Genomic DNA, 22,635 nt, shown 5'->3' with positions numbered 1-22,635 from the left:
AACTTCCTTCAGGAAAGAAATACCTTCCATCAGCCCTGCTAGGGATTCTGAGGCTTTCTCAGACCTTCTATGGATACAGCCGCTCCATGTTTCTTGCTCCCCCTTGTGGCAGAATTCTTAAGCTTGTATGCCTTCTCTTGATCCTGTAGCATATCAGGGCAAGTGCTGACAGTCTTCCTTTTGTTTTCCCAAAGGTGGATTAAAGCTCGAGTTTGTCGTCTCTCACTGAACCACAGATTTGGGCTGGCACAGGTTTTCTGTGTGTGCTCACCAGCCATCTGCCAAAGTTTGCTCTCACCACTGACATTTGGAGCATGCACAGGAAGCTGTCCACGGGGTGTGAGTGTGTGTGGGTAAGGCACAAGAGCACTGGGGGGTGGGGGAGCAGGGGTGGTCTACCCATGGGCTGGTTGGGAAGATCCGTGGGTGATGTGTCCCCAGCAGTTTGTGTGCAGTCTTCTTGATAGGAGTCTATGACACAGTTAGTAGAATCTGTATCCCTCTAGTGCCCTCTGAGAGTCCTATCTGCCACTCTTCCAGTCCCTTCTTATTCCCCAAGTCATGTAGCTCATAATTCAGTGATAAATGATAAATCGGGTAAGAGAGAAATGGGCTTTCTGGCAGCAACCCACACAATTAGGAAAGCTGAGTGCTTACTCACATGCTCTTACTTTCTCCTACGTGAGATATAATGGCGGAGAGGATCTCTCTTGGCCTTAAGTTGTGCCACCTTGGGGTGGGGGTGAACTCAAACTGTTCTTACCCTCTCCAGTGTGTCATATATGTGTGTGTGTGTTATTAAAACTAAATTAAATAATTAAAACTAAATTAAAAACTTATTAAAAAAATTTTTGGGGCGCCTGGGTGGCACAGCGGTTGGGCGTCTGCCTTCGACTCGGGGCATGATCCCGACGTTGTGGGATCGAGCCCCACATCGGGCTCCTCCGCTGTGAGCCTGCTTCTTCCTCTCCCACTCCCCCTGCTTGTGTTCCCTCTCTCACTGGCTGTCTCTATCTCTGTCGAATAAATAAATAAAATCTTTAAAAAAAAAAATTTTTTTTCCTGTAATTCTGGAACTTCTCTACTGGAAAACTGGACTTCCGCAAAGGCCCTCTTGTCCATAGGTGGTTGTCTGTGAGATGTTTTCCAGGGGTCCCCAGACTGTAGTCATGAGGGGCCAGAGTTGGTTCAGAGGCCACTATGGGGCCTGCAGCCAGAACTGAGGTCTGTATGCCTATTACCTGATGCACAGCTGGGTAAGACTCCCCTTAGTTCCCTTGGTGAATGGTGCTGCTCCCACAGTTCCCCATAAAGGCACTCTTATTTGCAGACAGATGTCTAATTGTTGTTGTTAAGAGGTGGTAGAAATATGATTAACGAATGTCTTATTAAGCTGTTCCAAACAAAAAGTTTGGGGACCATGCATACTTTGTTTCATCCCTATATTTAATAATGCTGAGAATAAGAATAAAAATACCTTAGCTACTTGCTCCAGGAAATGCTTTCTCCTGAAAGAAAAGACTTTGAGCCCCAGTTACAATAACTTGCCCAACAAAACTCACTTCAAGACCCTTGCTTCACTGGGCCCACCAACCCAATTAAACACTGCCCAATCCCAAGTAATTCCCTGCCTTGCATAGCCTGACTCAAAATCATCCAACTTAGGTGCTAAAACCCTATAAATATCATCCATGAATTTACCCATTATGAGACACTACTAAAGTTCTTTTAAACTGATATTCTTTCTTAGCTTTACTTGGTCAACTGGTTATTCTGGTGTCCTTTTAGGGAAGCTGACAGCTGAGAATGAGAATGTATACTCCAAAGAACCTCATTCAACAGTGAGTTGACAAAATGAGAATGTTGTCATTTCAGGAAAAAAAACCTGAGCTGTGTACTAGTTTAGCCACTGATAGCATGGAAAGTCAAATTCCTCCAACAGAATCATAAATTTCAGGATTCAAGAAGACTTGAAATTTATCTAGTCCAATCCATCTGCTTGGTACAGATGGATAAGAAGCTCAAATCTGGGCTCAAATTAGAGTAAATTTTAGAGATTCCTTCAGTGCAACCAAGGGTTTGGGGATTCCCCTCTACTCCCTTATCTCCCTCCTTCGTTCTCTTCCTTTCCCGAGCCTTGGAATACCTTGTCCCTGTTCTTCCACTTTGCAGACAACTAGAGGAACGATCAGTCCTCCATCATGTTTTGGTGGAGAGTGTCTGTGTTGCCACAGGGTTTGAAGGCTGGGTGTTTTCAACAAAAATGTATTTTTAAAAAACCTCCCATTCCAGGAAGCTAACATGTGGTTTCTATTATCCGAAAGGTCTCATTAAAAGATAATATTGTCATATCCACACCCATAGTTTTGAAGCTAAAGGGAAATGAGGGTTAAATTTTTAGGGTATAATCTCATAAATAATGGAACAAAATTTGTAGCAGTGTAGGCCTTCCTATCCATTTCACCCTGACAATTCTAGAAGGACTGAGGGAAAAAAGTATTTTATCTTATCTTTACTGAAAAATAACTAGGTGGGAAGGTTCTGGATTAGAGGTTTTTCCAAACATTTGTCTTTTAGCTAATTTATTCCTTTAAAAATGTGATTACCAAATCCTTAGTATATGTTAATTACTTGAAATGCCAGTGACTTGAAATGAAAAATTTGATAATAATTTTAGTAACAACTGGCAAGTTGTTATTTACATATTAAAGAGGAAAAAAATCTATGTATGCACATGTGACAGAGATTATTGGAAATATTTTTATAAATAAAAGCAAAAAGAAGTTGAACATGGCTCTAAAGAGTTTCCCACTGGATTCTTAGTGTGTGAAGATAAAGTGTTATACAGAGCTGATGACCTTTCTTGAATCTCAGGGTTTCTTCCTTTTCTTTTTTTTCCACTGTTGACTACTTGCTTCTCCCACATCACAGATAATTCACAACAGATGATTTCTTTGTACGGTTTTTATTTTTATGCTGGTTTAAGTCTTGCTATATCCCACATTATTTTCAATTGTAGATCCACCCCTGGACAGTTTTTACGCATTAATAAGTTTTCATATGTGATGGTTGGAGCATGTCATTGTAGTAACACAATGCACTCTTTATGATACTGCACTGAGTTCAGATTGTTTTCTAAATTGCAACAAAATGTGAACCTTCTAAATTCATGCTAGAAATACAGATACTACAGTCTATTGACCTTTCTTTTTAACAGGACCCACACATAGATACAGCCGCTGGACATTCCTTTTTAATGGAATGAGACGTAGACTACACCAACTACACAAACTACAAACTACACCAACACTGTGTTCCTGAGTTTTCTTTATCTTGTAAAAAGATAATTTGTGTTTCACATGGAAAAAAATATCAGACATTCAGGTTTTTTTTGTTAGTCTACTCCAACACATTAAAGGATGAGGTGATGTATAAAAACACAGATGATGTGAGAAGGGAAAAGTAAGTGCGCCAAATATATTTTCCACGTGATTCTATACAATTTAAAGACACATTACATATTCAGTTCTGAGGTCCTTGAAGTAAAATTTTTTGCCATTGTACTCCTAACTCTAATACCAAGTGATCAAGTTTAGAAAAATATTCATAGTTCATAAAAGATATTCAAATTTTCTAATAATTGTTTAATATACATTAGCAAAAAAGTTTATTATTTTCCTTATGGATGTACATTAAAAATCCTGTCAGAATCATGAGCACCCCGTGAAGTACAATTACATTTATTCCCTTTCCTCCTTTCCACAAGCATCTCCAGTCTTCTCAGTACTGATATATGAATTCTAAAACATTGACAATAAAGCAATCTTCCCTCTTATGACTTTGGCAAGTCTCTCCAAATCAAAAGAAATATTACCTATAATGTTAAATTTATTTTAAATGTATCTGTTCCACAAAACTCTGATTTAAAAATTGCATAGTGATCTGATATTGTTCTGTATTTGAGCTTAAGAAAGCATATCAGGGGTGCCTGGGGGGCACAGTGGTTGGGCATCTGCCTTCGGCTCAGGGCGTGATCCCGGCATTATGGGATCGAGCCCCACATCAGGCTCTTCCGCTATGAGCCTGCTTCTTCCTCTCCCACTCCCCCTGCTTGTGTTCCCTCTCTCCCTGGCTGTCTCTATCTCTGTCGAATAAATAAATAAAAAATTAAAAAAAAAAAAAGAAAGTATATCAGATGAACTTTATGTGGAAAACCCAAAAGACTCCACCCCCAAATTACTAGAACTCATACAACAATTCAGTAACATGGCAGGATACAAAATCAATGCACAGAAATCAGTTGCATTTCTCTATACTAACAATTAGACTGAAGAAAGAGAAATTAGGGAATTGATTCCATTTACAATAGAACCAAAAACCATAAGATATCTCGGAATAAACTTAACCAGAGAGGTAAAGGACCTATACTCTAGCAACTACAGAACACCGATGAAAGACTCTGAAGAAGACACAAAAAGGGAAAAACATTCCATGCTCATGGATCAGAAGAATAAACATAGTTAAAATGTCTATGCTACCCAGAGCAATCTACACTTTCAATGCCATCCTGATCAAAATACCAATGACATTTTTCAAAGTGCTGGAACAAACAATCCTAAAATTTGTGTGGAACCAGAAAAGAGCCCGAATCACCAAGGAAATGTTGAAAAAGAAAAACAAGGTTGGGGGAATCACGTTGCCTGATTTCAAGCTATACTACAAAGCTGTGATCACCAAGACAGCATGGTACTGGCACAAAAACAGACACATAGACCAATGGAACAGAATAGAGATTCCAGAAATGGACCCTCGACTCTATGGTCAACTAATCTTTGACAAAGCAGGAAAAAAACATCCAATGGAAAAAAGACAGTCTCTTCAATAAACGGTGCTGGGAAAATTGGACAGCTATATACAATAGAATGAAACTTGACCACTCTCTCACACCATACACAAAAATAAACTCCAAATGGATGAAAGACCTTGATGTGAGACAGGAATCCATCAAAATCATAGAGGAGAACATAGGCTGCAACCTCTTTGACACTGGTCACAGCAACTTTTTCCATGACATATCTCCAAAGGCAAGGGAAACAAAAGCAAAAATGAACTTTTGGGACTTCATCAAGATAAAAAGCTTCTGCACAGCAAAGGAAACAGTCAACAAGACAAAGAGGCAACCCATGGAATGGGAAGAAGATATTTGCAAATGACACTACAGATAAAAGGCTGGTATCCAAGATCTATAAAGAACTTCTCAAACTCAACACCCAAGAAACAAATAATCAAATCAAAATACGGGCAGAAGATATGAACAGACACTTTTCCAATGAAGACATACGAATGGCTATAGACACATGAAAAAATGTTCAACATCATTAGCCATCCGGGAAATTCAAATCAAAACCACATTGAGATACTATCTTATACCAGTTAGAATGGCAAAAATTGACAAGGCAAGAAACAAATGTTGGAGAGGATGTGGAAAAAGGGGATCCCTCTTATACTGTTGGTGGGAATGCAAGTTGGTACAGCCACTTTGGAAAACAGTGTGGAGGTGCCTCAAAAAGTTAAAAATAGAGCTACCCTATGAACCAGCAATTGCGCTACTGGGTATTTACCCTAAAGATACAGATGTAGTGAAAAGAAGAGCCATATGCATCCCAATGTTCATAGCAGTATTGTCCACAATAGCCAAATGGTGGAAGGAGCTGAGATGCCCTTCAACAGACCAATGGATAAGTAAGATGTGGTCCATATATACAATGGAATATTACTCAGCCATCAGAAAGAACGATTACCCAACATTTGCATCGACGTGGACGGGACTGGGGGAGATTATGCTAAGTGAAATAAGTCAAGCAGAGAAAGACAATTATCATATGGCTTCATTCATTTATGGAACATAAGGAATAGCAGGGAGATCATTAGGAGAAGGAAGGGGAAAATGAACGGGGGGTAAACAGAGTGGGAAATGAACCACGAGAGACTATGGACTCCAGGGAAACAAACTGAGGGTTTTGGAGGGGAGGAAGGTACGGGGATGGTCTAGCCCAGTGAAGGGTATTAAGGAGGGCATGTATTGCATGGAGTACTGGGTGTTATACGCAAACAATGAATCATGGAACACTACCTCAAAAACTAATGATGTACTACTGTATGGTGACAACATATCATAACAATAATAAAAAAGAAAGTATATCAGATGCAAATGGTGGGTATTCATCCTTTCTGATGGCTGAATACCCACCATTTGCATCGACATGGATGGAACTGGAGGGAATTATGCTAAGTGAAGTAAGAGGAAGTAAGTCAAGCAGAGAAAGACAATTATCATGGTTTCACTCATAATGTGGAACATAAGGAATAGCTCAAAGGACCACAGGGGAAGGGAGGGAAAACTGAATGAGAAGAAATCAGAAAGGGAGACAAACCATGAGAGACTCTGGACTCCAGAAAACAAACTGAGGGGTACAGAAGGGAGGGGGGTGGCAGGATGGGGTAACTGGGTGATGGCTATTAAGGAGGGCACGTGTTTTGATGAGCACTGGGTGTTATACACAACTAATGAATCGCTGAACACTACATCTAAAACTCATGATGTATATATGTTGGCTAACTGAACATAAAAAAAGAATGTTTTTTAAGATAAAGAAAATTAAGAATATTATTCTGTTGTTAGGTAGTATTTTCTTATAAACGTCAATCAAGTCAACCTGGTTGACAGCGCTACTTGAATTTCCTGTAGCCTTATTGATTTTCTGTCTGCTTGTTTTATCAATGATTAAAAGAAGAGTACTCAAATCTCCAAGAAAAAAAAAAGTATATCAGAAAAATCTCTCAGTAAATAACTTAAAGGATTTTGAAATATATTGTGCATGGTCATGCAATCTTACAGGTCTGGGGAAAAACTTATAAAGTAACTCAATACAGAATCAACTGTAGAAATTTCAAATAACTATTCTAAAATATTAGGAACATTATCATGGCATCCTTTCTTTTTTGTCCTCTGTTGACTTCTCTGCCTCTTACCATCCTTGCCCCAAACCATAATTGTGATTATCCTTAGAAAACTAGAATATACTTTTATCTTCTTTCGGAACTACACAGTTCTCCCGGGTAGACAATTAAGTACCAGAGTGCGAGTGTATTGGCCGTGAAACCAGACTACCAAGGATAGACTCCAAGTGCCATCACTTAGCAAGTTATGTTTCCTGTGCCTCAGTTTATTTACCTTAAAATAGAGACAATAATAGTATCTATCTCAGAAGTTGACATGAGAATGGAATGAATTAATAAATGTAAAGTACTTAAAAGAGTGCTTGGTACACAGTAACTGTTCAATAAATTTGTTAAAACATCATTTTGATTGGACTACAAAGATGAACTTTGTGCCAGTAACTCCCAAATTTCTATCCCTATCCCTGTCCTTCAGTTTTCTTAACTTTAATGTCAATTTTCTTGAAAAATAAAATGAAATTTGACCTTATCTTCATATAAAACCATACTATACTCACCCATCAGACATTTATTGAACATGTATCGTATGCTAGATACTTTTTTCCCATGTCAGGGATACAGAGGCAAACGATTCTTTGTTCTCTACTGGGTGAGAAAAACAAGTGAACTTTACACTAAATGTGATAAATATTTGAATTTGTTGAAGAGATTCATCTAATCAGACTTTTGCTCAAACATTGTTGAGTTACCTATTGATTACCAAGATTTATTTCCTCATAGATTGTTAGACTAAAAGTCTCAGTTTCTTATTGGCTGTTGGCTGGAGGCGTTCCTCATTTCCCTACCATGTGGGCTTACCCGCACAGCAGCTCACAACATGGTAGCTGGTCCCCCTCACCCCCGCCCTGCCTCGGGACTCTGAGAGGGTGAGCAAGAGAGTTCAGGCAGGACTGAGGTCAGTCTTTTTGCAACTGAATCTGAGAAGTGATATACCATTATGTTAGCCATATCCCATTTGTTAGAAGGAAGTGATCGGTTCAGCCCACACTCAATGGAAGGGAATTGAATTATGACACCAGAAGGTGGGGATCATTGGGGCCCATCTTAGAGTCTGCCTACGTCAAAAATAATGAGTTATGTTTATCTTTCTTTTATTATTTATCTCCTTCTCTGCCTTCTCTACTTTCTTCGTACTCCCTCACTCTGCATAGATCTACTCACTGTAAAGTATTATCTTTCCACTTCAGGAAAGCTACAGGACTCCAATAAGCTCACAGAAAATTATTAAAAATGCTCTATATTCTGAATGGCTTCAAAGTAAAATTTGAGTGAGAGAGAGAAAAATTCAATGATCGTAGAATCATTGCATATAAGTATGGGAAATCTGGACAGAAATTTCATTAGCAGCTATCATTATTTTGGAGAAAACATTACTGGGCTCGGCCACCAGCCATTAGTATCACACTCAGAATTCTAGCCTAGATCACCATGTCAGGAAAGCAGGCATGGCTCAGAAAATGGTGGAAGATTCTGGTGCTCTCTCTGCTGCATGAATCACCTGGGAAACCATTACTCTTTGTGCTTTGGTTTCCTTATGTGTAAAGTGGCTGTGATATGCCCACTGCTGCAGAACTGCTGTCATTTCTGTGATAATACATACGGGGATTCAATACACGCTTTGAAAAGTTGCCATGTGCTGATGGAAATGAAGAATCATCATCATTTTGTTCATCATTAGGTCTAGGGATATTTTTTCTTATTGGGGTTATTACATTTTACAAGCTAAAAAGCATCACAGAAATCTCCATTTACTTTCCAAAGGGTGATTTCTCTCACATATTTATGGAATGAGATACTCTCTTAATAGGCTTCATGCTTTAGATATCCATTTCCTCCTCTCCCCACCCCTACACATACTCACACTCTCCCTACATTCTCAGTAAATTACTGGTACAAATCCTTGCATAGCCATTGGACAAATCCATGCCTATCAGAAATGTAAACACAAAGACTAACATTTTTATAATTATAATTAAAATTACTTAAAAGCAATTTATTATGAATGGTTTTACAAAATTTCACTTCTAAACATTTTTGTTTTGGACTAACCCAAGGTTGATGATAATCCTTGGATCATTACTTAATTTACAAGTCCCTGAACAGACTGATTTAGCCCTGTAATTTGCCTTTCTCCTTTTGTTTCAGAGCTATCCAAGTTAATTCCATGTACATATGGTTAGTGAGGCACTGGAGGTTGTCTTGACTGACATGTGGGAGAGGAAGTGTCCTAGAAAGAGTCCTGAGACTCTGTTAGAGCAGATTTTGATCATATATCCCATGAGTAAAAGCTATGTGAGCACACTCCCATATAGGTATAATTTTACATTTATGAATTATGTAATATCAATCTGTATTAATCTAGTATACATATTATAAAAGATATGCAGTCTATAAATAGAAAAGAGTGAGATAAAATATTTTAAAAATAAAATTTACTATTATACTTATTAATGGCATACTAAGCCTTTTATCCTCAATTGTAGAGAATTGATATCTACATAGTTGGTTTATAAATGCCTTGCAAATTAAACTGGCATTATACAATCATTTTCTGATACTGAAAAGTATAACATATACTTAGTGCTAGATTGTTTATAATAATTATGTATATCCACATTTCAAATAGTCATTTTGAAAGTTATTGTTTTTTTAGCCTACATCTTGGCAGAATTGATTGGTTTGTCATTTATTTCATTTCATTTCCTTTTTTTTTTTTTTTTTTGAGAAAGAAAAAGGGGTGGGGGAGATAGGGGCAGAGGGAGAGGAAAAGAATCTTAAGCAGGCCCCATACCCAGTGCAGAGCCTGTCGCAGGGCTCAATCCCATGACCCTGAGATCATGACCTGAGGGGAAATCAAGATGACTTGAGCTGAAAATCAAGAGTCTGACACTTAACTGACTGAGCCACCCAGGTGCCCCATTAATTTCATTTCTTAGAGGGCCAAGAAGGATCTCCTTCAAGGAGTAGGAGAAAAATCATTACGGCATTTTCCTTACTTTAAAAAAAATATTATCATCAATCTAAAGTTTCTTTCCAAGAGCCTTTTAAAGCTACTGGTCCACTTGTGAGTATTACCTTAGTTAAAATAGGTGATGTAATCTATAAATCTCCTCACCCAAAATCTGTTACCTAAATCTGTTTACCCAAAGAAAACAGCAACACGTGATACCCAGAAAACAACACAAGAGCAAAGATACCATCATTATCCTTCAGCTGAGTGAAGAAGGTACTCACTTACTAAATATTACTAAAGTTTAAGTTTTTTTATCTTTAAAGATAGAAATAGATACAAATAAGAGTTTTGATATATACATATATATTTTTCTATCCAGAGCTGTATCCACTTCAGTTTGGAGACCAGGGTACTAGATCCCTTTGGGGTTTATCCAGGGCCCCAGTGAGGGCTGGGCTAGCATGGGTTATGCGGAGGGGGTAGAGGAGTAGGAGTGTACAGAACTCCGGGCCCCTCACCCCTGCTGCAATGAAAGAGCTCCAATTTCATTTCTATTATATTTTACATAATTAACCTTTCTGACAAATTTTCATCGGAAAAAAGAATTACACAGCTAAAACGTTTGAAACTTTCCTCTGGAGAAGCCGAGAAGCCCGTGACCCACAGTCTGACAAGTGCTTTCAACTGAACCCTGAACAGTAAAAGTCTTTTACTAAAAAGCTACATATACCCGTTCCTGGGTTTTATGTTTTTGAACTTTTTTTGCATGCAAAATCACACCCTTAGACCTAAAAGAGAAAATACTTTAGCGAAACATGCTGTGAAAGTTTTGAATATAAGTAAATGCTAAGTAAAAAAAACACTGGTTAAAAAATGCATTAAACTTTTTTCTTGATTGTGACATTTAGTAAAAAGTTTTGAACATTTTAGAAATAGATCACATTAAAGCAAAGCTTAAAAAAGGATATGGTTCTTGCAATATTTCAGTAAGTTTGATCTTGGTTTGTCTAGGGGCTTTGGAAATACCAGCTAACTCATGCATCTTAAGGTAATATAAAATCAGTGGACTCTGACCTCCAAAATTGAAGAGCACACGGTTAAACTCTGGACCAGGGCTAATATAATGGGACTTAAAGGGAAGAAAAAAAATCAAGTAAATTATTACTTATATGTGCTTTTAAAGAACTGTAAATAAATATAACTGCATTGTAACTATAAATAAAGTTACTCTCTGGTATATTAAAATAAATAAAAAGAAACTCTTAAAGCATCTTTTTAAAAAATTATTATTTTAGAGAGAGAGAGAGCGCAAAAGTGGGAGGGGCAGAGAGAGAGGAGACAGAATCCCAAGCAGGCTCCCTGCTGAGTGGGGAGCCCCACGGGGGGCTCCATCTCAGGACCCTGAGATCATGACTTGAGCCAAAATCAAGAGTCAGACGCTTAACTGACTGAGCCACCCAGGCACCCCAAGCATCTTCTTAATTAAAGAAATTTACTACAGTATGAATCTATGAGTTCATGCAGTAAGGCCCTTCTGGCGTTCTTATTTAACAGCTCGATAGATAGGTCAGTAGAGATTATTCTGTCTGTAGAACAGATAGAAAAAAGAAAGAAGAAAATGAACAGAGCTCCAGAAAAAGGGACAGGAAAAAATGTGAAGATAAACATGACCAAAACCTCCAAACATTTGTGGAAAACATATCCAAGAAGCTTAACTCCAAGTAGAAAAATACTCACCTAGACACATCATACTCAAAAGTGTTGAAAGACCAAAACAAAAAGAAAAATCTCAAAAGCAGCAAGAGAAAAACAACATACACGAGAACCCCAATAGGATTAAAAGCTGAATTTTTATCAGAGCAAAGGAAGCCAGAAGGCAGGTGGATAATGTAACCAAAGTGCTGATGGAAAAAAACCGTCAACCATGAATTCTCTCTCAGGGAAAGTGACCATAAATAGAATTGTTCCAAGATTCTATTACTGACTTCTTGTGGGATACAAGGTCAGTATAGCAACTACTCATATGTTATGTCTTTCCTCTATTTTTGTAATGTGTAGATGAGAGATTTATTATTTCCACTTCCTGTGAGGAAATAAAATTTTATTCTCATTTGCTTTTACTGATACATAAAAGTTCTCTTGTGTTTCTTTTGCTTATGGTCACTTTTTCATTGCTTTCCTTCAAAAATGCTCCATAATTATTTTGAACAGTAGAACTGTCATAATCCAAAGCAATTCTTTGATGGTGAAAACTCAATGTCAAAATCAGACATATTTTCTATTATGTAAATAATTTACTCCATCTCAATCTCCCATGAAAATTCATATTAGGTTATATCTAGCCTGATCTTTTTTTCCTCTTTTCTCTTTAAAAAAAGTTTTTTATTTAAATTCAATTTAATTAACATATACTGTATTATTAGTTTGAAAGGCAGAATTTAGTGATTCATCCCCGTTGCATACAACATCCAGTGCTCATAACAAGTGCCCTCCTTAATGCCCATCACCTAGTTACCCCATCGCTCCTCTCACCTCCCCTCCAGCAACCCTGTTTATTTCCTATAGTCTTATGATTAGCCTCCCTCTCTGTTTTCCTCTTATTTTATTTTTCCTTCCTTTCCCCTATGTTCATCTGTTTTGTTTCTTAAATTCCACATATGAGTGAAATCAGATGGCATTTGTCTTTCTCTGACTGGCTTATTTCACTTAGCATAATACACTCTAGTTCCATCCAGGTCACTGCAAATGGCAAGATTTCATTCTTTTTGATGGCTGAGTAATCTTTAAATTGCATGCAAAACCAGACCAAGCTTTTTCTAGATTAAAAGGAAATACTGCCTGTCTAGAAAGATGTTTTATGACCCTTCTCCTGGCTTCTGCCTTGGATATTGTAAGATAGAACCTACATCTTACTGAAATTCTAGAAATAGACATTTCTGTTATTTTTCTGCAATTATCCATTTTTTAAAATAGGAAAACCACAGTTAATACCTGCTTCATCCTCTATAATGGCCCGATTTTTAAAGGGTAGTTCAACGTGACAAGAGCCGAACTATGTATTAAATGCATATCCCGTGTTTGGTGGAGCCTTAGCCATTTTACTAGATACTTTAAAGTGGAAGGTTTGAAGTTGCCCAAATAACTCTTGCTAGAGATGTTCCAAATACCCAAAACAATTAGCAGAAGCTCCATTGCTTCCATCTATTCCACAAAAGACAATGGCAGAAAATTATCAGAAAATTTTAAGATTCCATGAAACAAGACTTTCATAGCCAAGAGTCAACTTAGTACTAAATTTGAGAACCAAGCAATCCTATAAACTTTGGAAGCATCACAAGAGATGAGCTAGAAAGTCCAAGGGATGATTTTCGTGCTTAATTTTTTTGGTTAATTTATTAAAGGATAATTGCTGACGCTGACTAGAAAGCTAAACTTTGATTTTTGAGGTTTGCATGTGCATCCTGCCAACGCTCATAATGGCACTGGGTAGCCACAGGCACCCATTCAGCATCTGGACAACCATTATGCTCAGAAAATTCTTTATGTCAAACTGAAAACAGTCTTCCCATAGCTTTCACTTATGGGTAAACATAAAAACTTTGTGGTCTGTATCGTTAAAAGAAATTTTTGAGCCACACAGAAAAAGCCTAATTCTGCTTTCCTAGAGTAGCTCTCTACATACCTGAAAACAGTTATTATGGCCACCAGAGTCTTTTCTAGTGGAAATGCCTTTACATATTTTGGCGATTGCTCAAAAAATATGGTTTCAAAGCCCTTCATCATCTTGATTATTTTCTATTCAGAACACTTCGGTTTGTCTACACCCTTTCACAATGTGGAGCTCCAAAATGAACATAATATACAATTGTTTAATCAGCATAGAGTAGATCTCACATGTCTGTTTAAATAGCTCAAGAATCAGTAGATTTGGGGGTCAACAACATTCTCTGTTGATACATACAGAGCTTACTATAAAAGACAATTCCCAAATCTTTTCAGATGCCTCTAACCCATGGCTTTATTATCCTATACTTGTGCAGCCGTAATTTTGGACCTTAATGCTTTTTCCATAATAAAAGTTTATCTTCTAAGATACTTGATAGCCAGTACTCGATTGCTGTAAACTTTTGATCATCCAATGTATTTGTAGTTTTTCCAAGGTTTATGACATCTACATATCTAATGAAAATGGCAACCATATTTTTATCCAAGTTGTTGATAAAAATAATCTACATAGGACAGGGCCAGTGATGTGATGCATTACCAAAAATGTATCTGCAATTTGCTTTCCATCTTTTAACAGTGTAATCTGAAAAAGGTTTTTCAGTCAGTTATAAATCCACCTGTCCATATTTCTTCAATTTGTAAACAAGATATAAAGGGCCATTTTTAGTGATTGCTGAAGATCAGATATACAATTTCTATTACATTTCCTGATTTCTAAATCCAGCAATATTGTACATGCCCCTTACCCCCAATGGTGTGATATCATCATTGATCCCAAATTGACTTCTAGAGATCACTAGTTTCTATTTTAAGTACTTACAAACCATCCTTGGAAGCACTGTAAATGCTGGAAAACATTCTATGTATCTGTATTATTAAAGATAAGGAAATATATGAATACTGACTTCAGAAAGTGGTTTTTATATAGGCATAACATAGAATTTATGGTCAGACTTGACTAGATAATTCAGACAAAATTTTAGCAATAAAGACTGCAACAAATTTAAAACCTAATTGTCTTAACAAGAGATCAAATTCAGAAATATCAAGCCAGTAACCTCATCAAATCTTGGCTAAAGCAACACAAGATGGAAAAGTCCATAAAGATCTCTATTAGGAAGGCACCGTCAGAAACATGGAAAAACTAAGTAACTAAAACTTTTCAGTAATAGTACCTACATATGGCTAGTTATCCCAGGCTCATGGCTGAAGAGGTAGGGACAGGTCAGCCATTGCTGAAAACACTTATGAAGATTTCCCTGCAACCCTGACTACAACTTATTGAGATCAGAGCCATGTTTGTTTATCAACCCAAGGACAAGCAGTGCCAGAAGTGTGAGAAAAGATGAAAGCTATGTTTTTTTTTCTTTAGAGATGAGGATATTAAAAAAAAAAAAGACTTTTTAGCATTAAGATTATCCTCTCCAATAAATCACATTTGATCATTAAATTTTTCTAAAATATATGTCAGAAATATAATAATGGGTTTGGAGTTAAGATGGTGGAGGAGTAGGGGACCCTTTTTTCAGCCGGTCCCCTGAGTCGAGTTGGATAGGTACCAGACCAGCCTGAACATCCACGGAATCAGCCTGAGACACAGGAAGATACATCTGGATCTCTACAAATGAACATCTCCAGAGATGAGTATTGAGGTACGAAGTGGGGAGCTGTGAAACTGCGCACAGATATCGGAAGATAAACGGAAGGGGGAGGGAGCCGCTGCGTTCGGGCGCCGGGAAGCGGTAGCCACCTGCACCAGGGAGCGGGGGTACTCGGGGACCGGCACCTGCGAGAGAGGAGACTGAGACCGTGAGCGGGAGCACGCGCCACCAGACTGACACGGAGCTCCGGTGTGCTCACTGGATCCAGACTGAGACTGGGAGCTCCAGAGTGTGCGGGGGCGGCTGGCAGCTGGCTGTGTTAGAAACAAAGGACAGAGACGCGCCGGCCCTGGAAGTGAGGGCTGGGACGCCGGGTGTGGGGCGCACGTCCTGGGACGCTGCAGGGTTGAGCAGCACCAACAGAAACAGAGTTAAAGTGGCGAAGAGAGCTCCGTGGAGAATGGTCTGCGATCCCTCTGTTCTGAGACAGAGGCTGAGATTCGGCTGCTGCTGCTCTGACTCTCAGAAGAGGCACAGCAAACCACTAGGGAAAGCCGCCAGAGAACAAAAGCCTGGAAAGACCGGCTCACAGTGTGCCCATCCCCACCCCCCCTCGCAAGGGACATGGAGACTCTACCCAAACAGGGTTGCCTGAGTATCGGCGTGGCAGGGCCCTCCCCCAGAAGGCAGGCTGAAAAATCGAAGCCCACATCCCTAAGATCCCTATAAAACAAGAGCACATGGCCTGGGTCCCGGTCAATAATTTGGGCTCTGTACATCCCCGCAACCTCTCCTCATCAGAATGACGAGAAGGAGAAGTCCCCCCCAGCAAAGAAAAGACAATGAGTCTGTGGCCTCTGCCACAGGACTAACGGATATGGANNNNCAGGCCCCTCCCCCAGAAGGCAGGCTGAAAAATCAAGAAGCCCACATCCCTAAGATCCCTATAAAACAAGAGCACATGGCCTGGGTCCCGGTCAATAATTTGGGCTCTGTANAATATTAGATCCAAGGATACAGTATTGAAAGCGGCCAGGGCAAAGAAATTTCTCACGTACCAAGGCAAAGGTATCAGGATTACGTCAGACCTGTCTACAGAGACCTGGAATGAGAGAAAGGCTTGGGGGGGCATTTTTAAAGCTCTTTCAGAGAAAAACATGCAGCCAAGGATCCTTTATCCAGCAAAGCTGTCATTCAGAATTGATGGAGAAATAAAGACGTTCCAAAATCGCCAATCATTAACCAATTTCGTAACCACGAAACCAGCCCTACAGGAGATATTAAGGGGGGCTCTATAAAGGTAAAAAGGCCCCAAGAGTGATACAGAGCAGCAAGTCACAACCGATACAAAGACTTTAAAGAGAAATGGCATCATTAAAATCATATCTGTCAATAATCTCTATCAATCTAAATGGCTTAAACTCTCCCATAAAACGCCACAGGGTTGCAGATTGGATAAAAAGACATGACCCATCCATTTGCTGTCTACAAGAGACTCATTTTGAACCCAAAGATGCATTCAGACTTAGAGTAAGGGGATGGAGTACCATCTTCCACGCAAATGGACCTCAAAAGAAAGCTGGAGTAGCAATTCTCATATCAGATAGACTGGATTTTAAACTAGAGGCCATAGAGAGAGATACAGAAGGGCACTATATTATTCTTAAAGGAAGTATTCAACAAGTGGATATGACAATTATTAATATATATGCCCCCAACAGGGGAGCAGCAAGATACACAAGCCAACTCTTAACCAAAATAAAGAGACATATAGATAAGAACACAGTAATAGTAGGGGACCTCAACACCCCACTATCAGAAATAGACAGAACACCCTGGCAAAAACTAAGCAAAGAATCAAAGGCTTTGAATGCCATACTCGACGAGTTGGACCTCATAGATATATATAGAACACTACACCCCAGAACCAAAGAATACTCATTCTATTCAAATGCCCATGGAACATTCTCAAGAATAGATCATGCTCTGGGACACAAAACAGGTCTCAGCCAATACCAAAAGATTGAAATTATCCCCTGCATATTCTCAGACCACAACGCTCTGAAATTGGAACTCAACCACAAGGAAAAACCTGGAAGAAACTCAAACACTTGGAGGCTAAGAACCATCCTGCTCAAGAATGACTCGATAAACCAGGAAATCAAAAAACAAATTAAACAATTTATGGAGACCAACGAGAATGAATACACAACGGTCCAAAACCTATGGGATACTGCAAAGGCAGTCCTAAGGGGGAAATACATAGCCATCCAAGCCTCACTCAAAAGAATAGAAAAATCTAAAATGCAGTTTCTATATTCTCACCTCAAGAAACTGGAACAGCAACAGAGGGACAGGCCTAACCCACTGACAAGGAAGGAGTTGACCAAGATTAGAGCAGAAATCAATGAATTAGAGACCAGAACCACAGTAGAGCAGATCAACAGGACTAGAAGCTGGTTCTTTGAGAGAATCCATAAAATTGATAGACCACTGGCAAAACTTGTCCAAAAACAAAGAGAAAGGACTGAGATTATTAAAATTATGACTGAAAAGGGAGAGGTCACGACCAGCACCATTGAAATTGCAAGGATTATTAGAAACTTTTATCAACAGCTATATGCCAAAAAACTAAACAATCTGGAAGAGATGGAGGCCTTCCTGGAAACCTATAAACTACCAAGACTGAAACAGGAAGAAATAGATTTCTTAAATAGGCCAATTAACTATGAAGAAATTGAGTCAGTGATAAACAACCTTCCAAATAATAAAACTCCAGGCCCAGACGGTTTTCCTGGGGAATTCTACCAAACATTCAAAGAAGAAATAATACCTATTCTCCTAAAGCTATTTCAAAAAATAGAAACAGAAGGAAAGCTACCAAACTCATTCTATGAGGCTAATATTACCTTGATCCCCAAACCAGGCAAAGACCCCCTCAAAAAGGAGAATTACAGACCGATTTCTCTAATGAATATGGATGCCAAAATCCTCAACAAGATCCTTGCTAATAGAATCCAACAGTACATTAAAAGGATTATCCATCATGACCAAGTGGGATTCATACCTGGGATGCAAGCATGGTTCAACACTCGCAAATCAATCAATGTGATACATCATATCAACAAGAAAAGACTCAAGAACCATATGATCCTCTCAATTGATGCAGAAAAAGCATTTGACAAAATACAGCATCCTTTCCTGATTAAAACCCTTCAGAGTGTAGGAATAGAGGGTACATTTCTCAATCTCATAAAAGCCATCTATGAAAAGCCTACTGCAAGCATTATTCTCAATGGGGAAAAGCTGGAAGCCTTTCCCTTAAGATCAGGAACACGACAAGGATGCCCACTCTCGCCACTATTATTCAACATAGTACTAGAAGTCCTTGCAACAGCAATCAGAAGACAAAAAGGGATCAAAGGTATCCAAATCGGCAAAGAAGAAGTCAAACTGTCTCTCTTTGCAGATGACATGATACTCTATATGGAAAACCCAAAGGAATCCACTCCCAAACTATTAGAAGTTATAGAACAATTCAGTAAGGTGGCAGGATACAAAATCAATGCCCAGAAATCAGTTGCATTTCTATACACGAATAACGAGACTGAAGAAAGAGAAATTAGGGAATCCATCCCATTTACAATAACACCAAAAACCATGCGTTACCTTGGAATTAACTTAACCAGAGACGTAAAGGACCTATATCCTAGAAACTATAGATCACTTTTGAAAGATATTGAGGAAGACATAAAAAGATGGAAAAATATTCCATGCTCATGGATTGGAAGAATTAACATAGTTAAAATGTCCATACTACCCAGAGCAATCTACACTTTCAATGCTATCCCGATCAAAATACCGAGGACATTTTTCAAAGAACTGGAACAAATAGTCCTTAAATTTGTATGGAACCAGAAAAGGCCCCGAATCTCCAAGGAACTGTTGAAAAGGAAAAACAAAGCTGGGGGCATCACAATGCCGGATTTCGAGCTGTACTACAAAGCTGTGATCACAAAGACAGCATGGTACTGGCACAAAAACAGACACATCGACCAATGGAACAGAATAGAGAACCCAGAAATGGACCCTCGGCTCTTTGGGCAACTAATCTTTGATAAAGCAGGAAAAAACATCCGGTGGAAAAAAGACAGTCTCTTCAATAAATGGTGCTGGGAAAATTGGACAGCTACATGCAAAAGAATGAAACTTGACCACTCTCTCACACCATACACAAAAATAAACTCCAAATGGATGAAAGACCTCAATGTGAGACAGGAATCCATCAAAATTCTAGAGGAGAACATAGGCAACAACTTCTATGACATCGGCCAGAGCAACCTTTTTCACGACACATCTCCAAAGGCAAGAGAAATAAAAGATAAAATGAACTTATGGGACTTTATCAGGATAAAGAGCTTCTGCACAGCCAAGGAAACAGTCAAAAAAACTAAGAGACAGCCCACGGAATGGGAGAATATATTTGCAAAGGACACCACAGATAAAGGACTGGTATCCAAGATCTACAAAGAACTTCTCAAACTCAATACACGAGAAACAAATAAACAAATCATAAAATGGGCAGAAGATATGAACAGACACTTTTCCAATGAAGACATACAAATGGCTAACAGACACATGAAAAAATGTTCAAAATCATTAGCCATCAGGGAAATTCAAATCAAAACCACACTGAGATACCACCTTACGCCAGTTAGAATGGCAAAGATAGACAAGGCAAGAAACAACAATTGTTGGAGAGGATGTGGAGAAAGGGGATCCCTCCTACATTGTTGGTGGGAATGCAAGTTGGTACAGCCACTCTGGAAAACAGTGTGGAGGTCCCTTAAAAAGTTAAAAATTGAACTACCCTATGACCCAGCCATTGCACTACTGGGTGTTTACCCCAAAGATACAGACGTAGTAAAGAGAAGGGCCATATGCACCCCAATGTTCATAGCTGCATTGTCCACAATAGCCAAATCATGGAAGGAGCCGAGATGCCCTTCAACAGATGACTGGATTAAGAAGCTGTGGTCCATATATACAATGGAATATTACTCAGCTATCAGAAAGAACGAATTCTCAACATTTGCTGCAACATGGACGGCACTGGAGGAGATAATGCTAAGTGAAATAAGTCAAGCAGAGAAAGACTATCATATGATTTCTCTCATCTATGGAACATAAGAACTAGGAAGATGGGTAGGGGAAGAAAGGGATAAAGAAAGGGGGGGTAATCAGAAGGGGGAATGAAGCATGAGAGACTATGGACTCTGAGAAACAAATTGAGGGCTTCAGAGGGGAGGGGGGTGGGGGCATGGGATAGACTAGTGATGGGTAGTAAGGAGGGCACGTATTGCATGGAGTACTGGGTGTTATATGCAACTAATGAATCATCGAAGTTTACATCAGAAACCAGGGATGTACTGTATGGTGACTAACATAATATAATAAAAAAAATTTAAAAAAAGAATCTGCCATCTCTACTTATCTGTTTTGGTGATTTGCTTAATTGCATTAATAAATTAAATCTGAGTATTCGAAAAAAAGAAATATAATAATGAACATTGTGTATATATGAAGCTGTTCATATATAGCATTTAAAATATAGCAAATTATATAGCAAATTAAAGAAGTAAGAACATTTTTAGTAATTACTCTGCTCCAAACCTTTGTTGTTAGTCTTGATACACTTGATTCTTCTTTGAATGTGGGCATTGTATATGCTCTTGGGTTCTCTAAAATTTTTGTCATATTGAAGTCTATAGCTAAAAGAGAAAACAAAATACTTTCTTAAATTCTGGCTGTTATTTCTTTACAAAAATATGTAATATTTTTTTCTTCTAGCAATGCACCCTAAACACAGAAAGAACCCAAAATGGATGAGATAGAGGTTAGGATATTGTTATAGCTTGCCTCAGTTAGAGGAAATAAATATACTGTCTCATTTTTACTTAACAGGGCTTTAGAACTGATAAAACTTATTTACTTACATTATCTCACATTACTATCACAAACCATTCTGTGAGCTAAGTAAGACTTTCCACAATTTACAGGTAATATAACTAAGTACAGGAAATTGTACGACTCTAAGCTATAGCTCTAAGCTATCCTTTAAGACACAGCTTAGGTCTTTTGCTTCAGAGCCCAAAGCCTTGTCCATGACCCTCTAGTTTAATGCAATAGGAGGCTTGGGCCTCTATGTGTTAGGGTCCACCTTTTCCATATACTGACAACAAACCCAAATAAGGAAAGACTTGCTAAGTTTTCCTTGAAACCAGCATGAATATACATGAAGGTAACAAGGGAATCTTGCCATATCTTAAAGGAAAGGAGAACTGTATGGTTTAATCAGTACGTCAATCAGCTTAAAAGAACAAGTTAGGGGGCGCCTGGGTGGCACAGCGGTTAAGCGTCTGCCTTCAGCTCAGGGTGTGATCCCGGCGTTATGGGATCGAGCCCCACCTCAGGCTCCTCCGCTACGAGCCTGCTTCTTCCTCTCCCACTCCCCCTGCTTGTGTTCCCTCTCTCGCTGGCTGTCTCTATCTCTGTCAAATAAATAAAATAAAATCTTTTAAAAAAAAAAAGAACAAGTTAGTTGTTAAGGGTATCTTAATACAGAGCAGAGAAAATAGATAATCTGAGGTTTGTACTAGATTGTGGCACTTGTTATCAGGTGTCAGGTAGACTAATAGCATCTACAGGTTGTAGATAGAGCTCTGAAGAGTTAAGGAAAGTCACTCAGATGGATTTTTGACACTAGACATGCAAAGATATTAGATACAAGTGTGAAATGCTAGAGGTAAGTAGGCATTTATCCCTGACAGAGTAAAGAATCGGTTAGGAATCTGAATTTTAAAATTTTGAGTAGAACCAACGTTAGATTAAGTTGAAGTTAGCAGCAAGAAATGTAATAAACCATATGATTTATTTCCTTTAAAACATGCTCAAAAGCAAAAAAAATCTCTTATAGAGGGGCATCTGGCAATATCTACAAAAATACAGATACATTTTCTCTTTGACCCAGCAATCGCTCTTCTGAGACTATATCCTACACAATCTCCTACGTAAGTATGAAAGAACACAAGTACAAGTTTATTGATTGTGGCATAATATATAAAACTTAGAGATTATAAACAACCCATGTATTTGAATGTAAAGTACTAGCTAAAAACACTGAGGCACCCCCATTTGATGGAATACCATGCAGCTGTGAGAAGAAATGAGGAAGATCCCTATAACTGATTTGAAGAGATCTACAGGTCATATCATTAAGTGATGAAAGCAAGGTGCAGAACAGAGTGTATAATTTGATCGAATATATACAGTATG

General features: G+C 38.6%; 1 protein-coding gene across 2 annotated transcripts in view; it reads right to left on the bottom strand.

Annotated features, from left to right (window-relative positions):
• Positions 1-22,635, bottom strand: part of FAM227B (family with sequence similarity 227 member B) — a 192,318-nt gene that overhangs the window by 23,970 nt on the left and 145,713 nt on the right. Inside the window, exons 12-13 of one of the 2 annotated variants that reach the window (XM_019797863.2) lie at positions 20,974-21,071; positions 10,942-11,102 (exon numbers count right to left, since the gene is read on the bottom strand). In XM_019797863.2, the coding sequence (XP_019653422.1) occupies positions 10,942-11,102; positions 20,974-21,071 (259 nt within the window). Of the gene's footprint in view, positions 1-10,941; positions 11,103-20,961; positions 21,072-22,635 lie in introns of both variants that reach the window. The other variant, XM_019797859.2, reaches the window with a different exon arrangement.

This window comes from Ailuropoda melanoleuca, chromosome 5 (assembly GCF_002007445.2).
Source record: "Ailuropoda melanoleuca isolate Jingjing chromosome 5, ASM200744v2, whole genome shotgun sequence".
Classification (NCBI taxonomy): domain Eukaryota; kingdom Metazoa; phylum Chordata; class Mammalia; order Carnivora; family Ursidae; genus Ailuropoda; species Ailuropoda melanoleuca.
The sequence above is the reverse complement of the archived record's forward strand: the minus strand, read 5'-3'. Positions and strand labels throughout refer to the sequence as shown.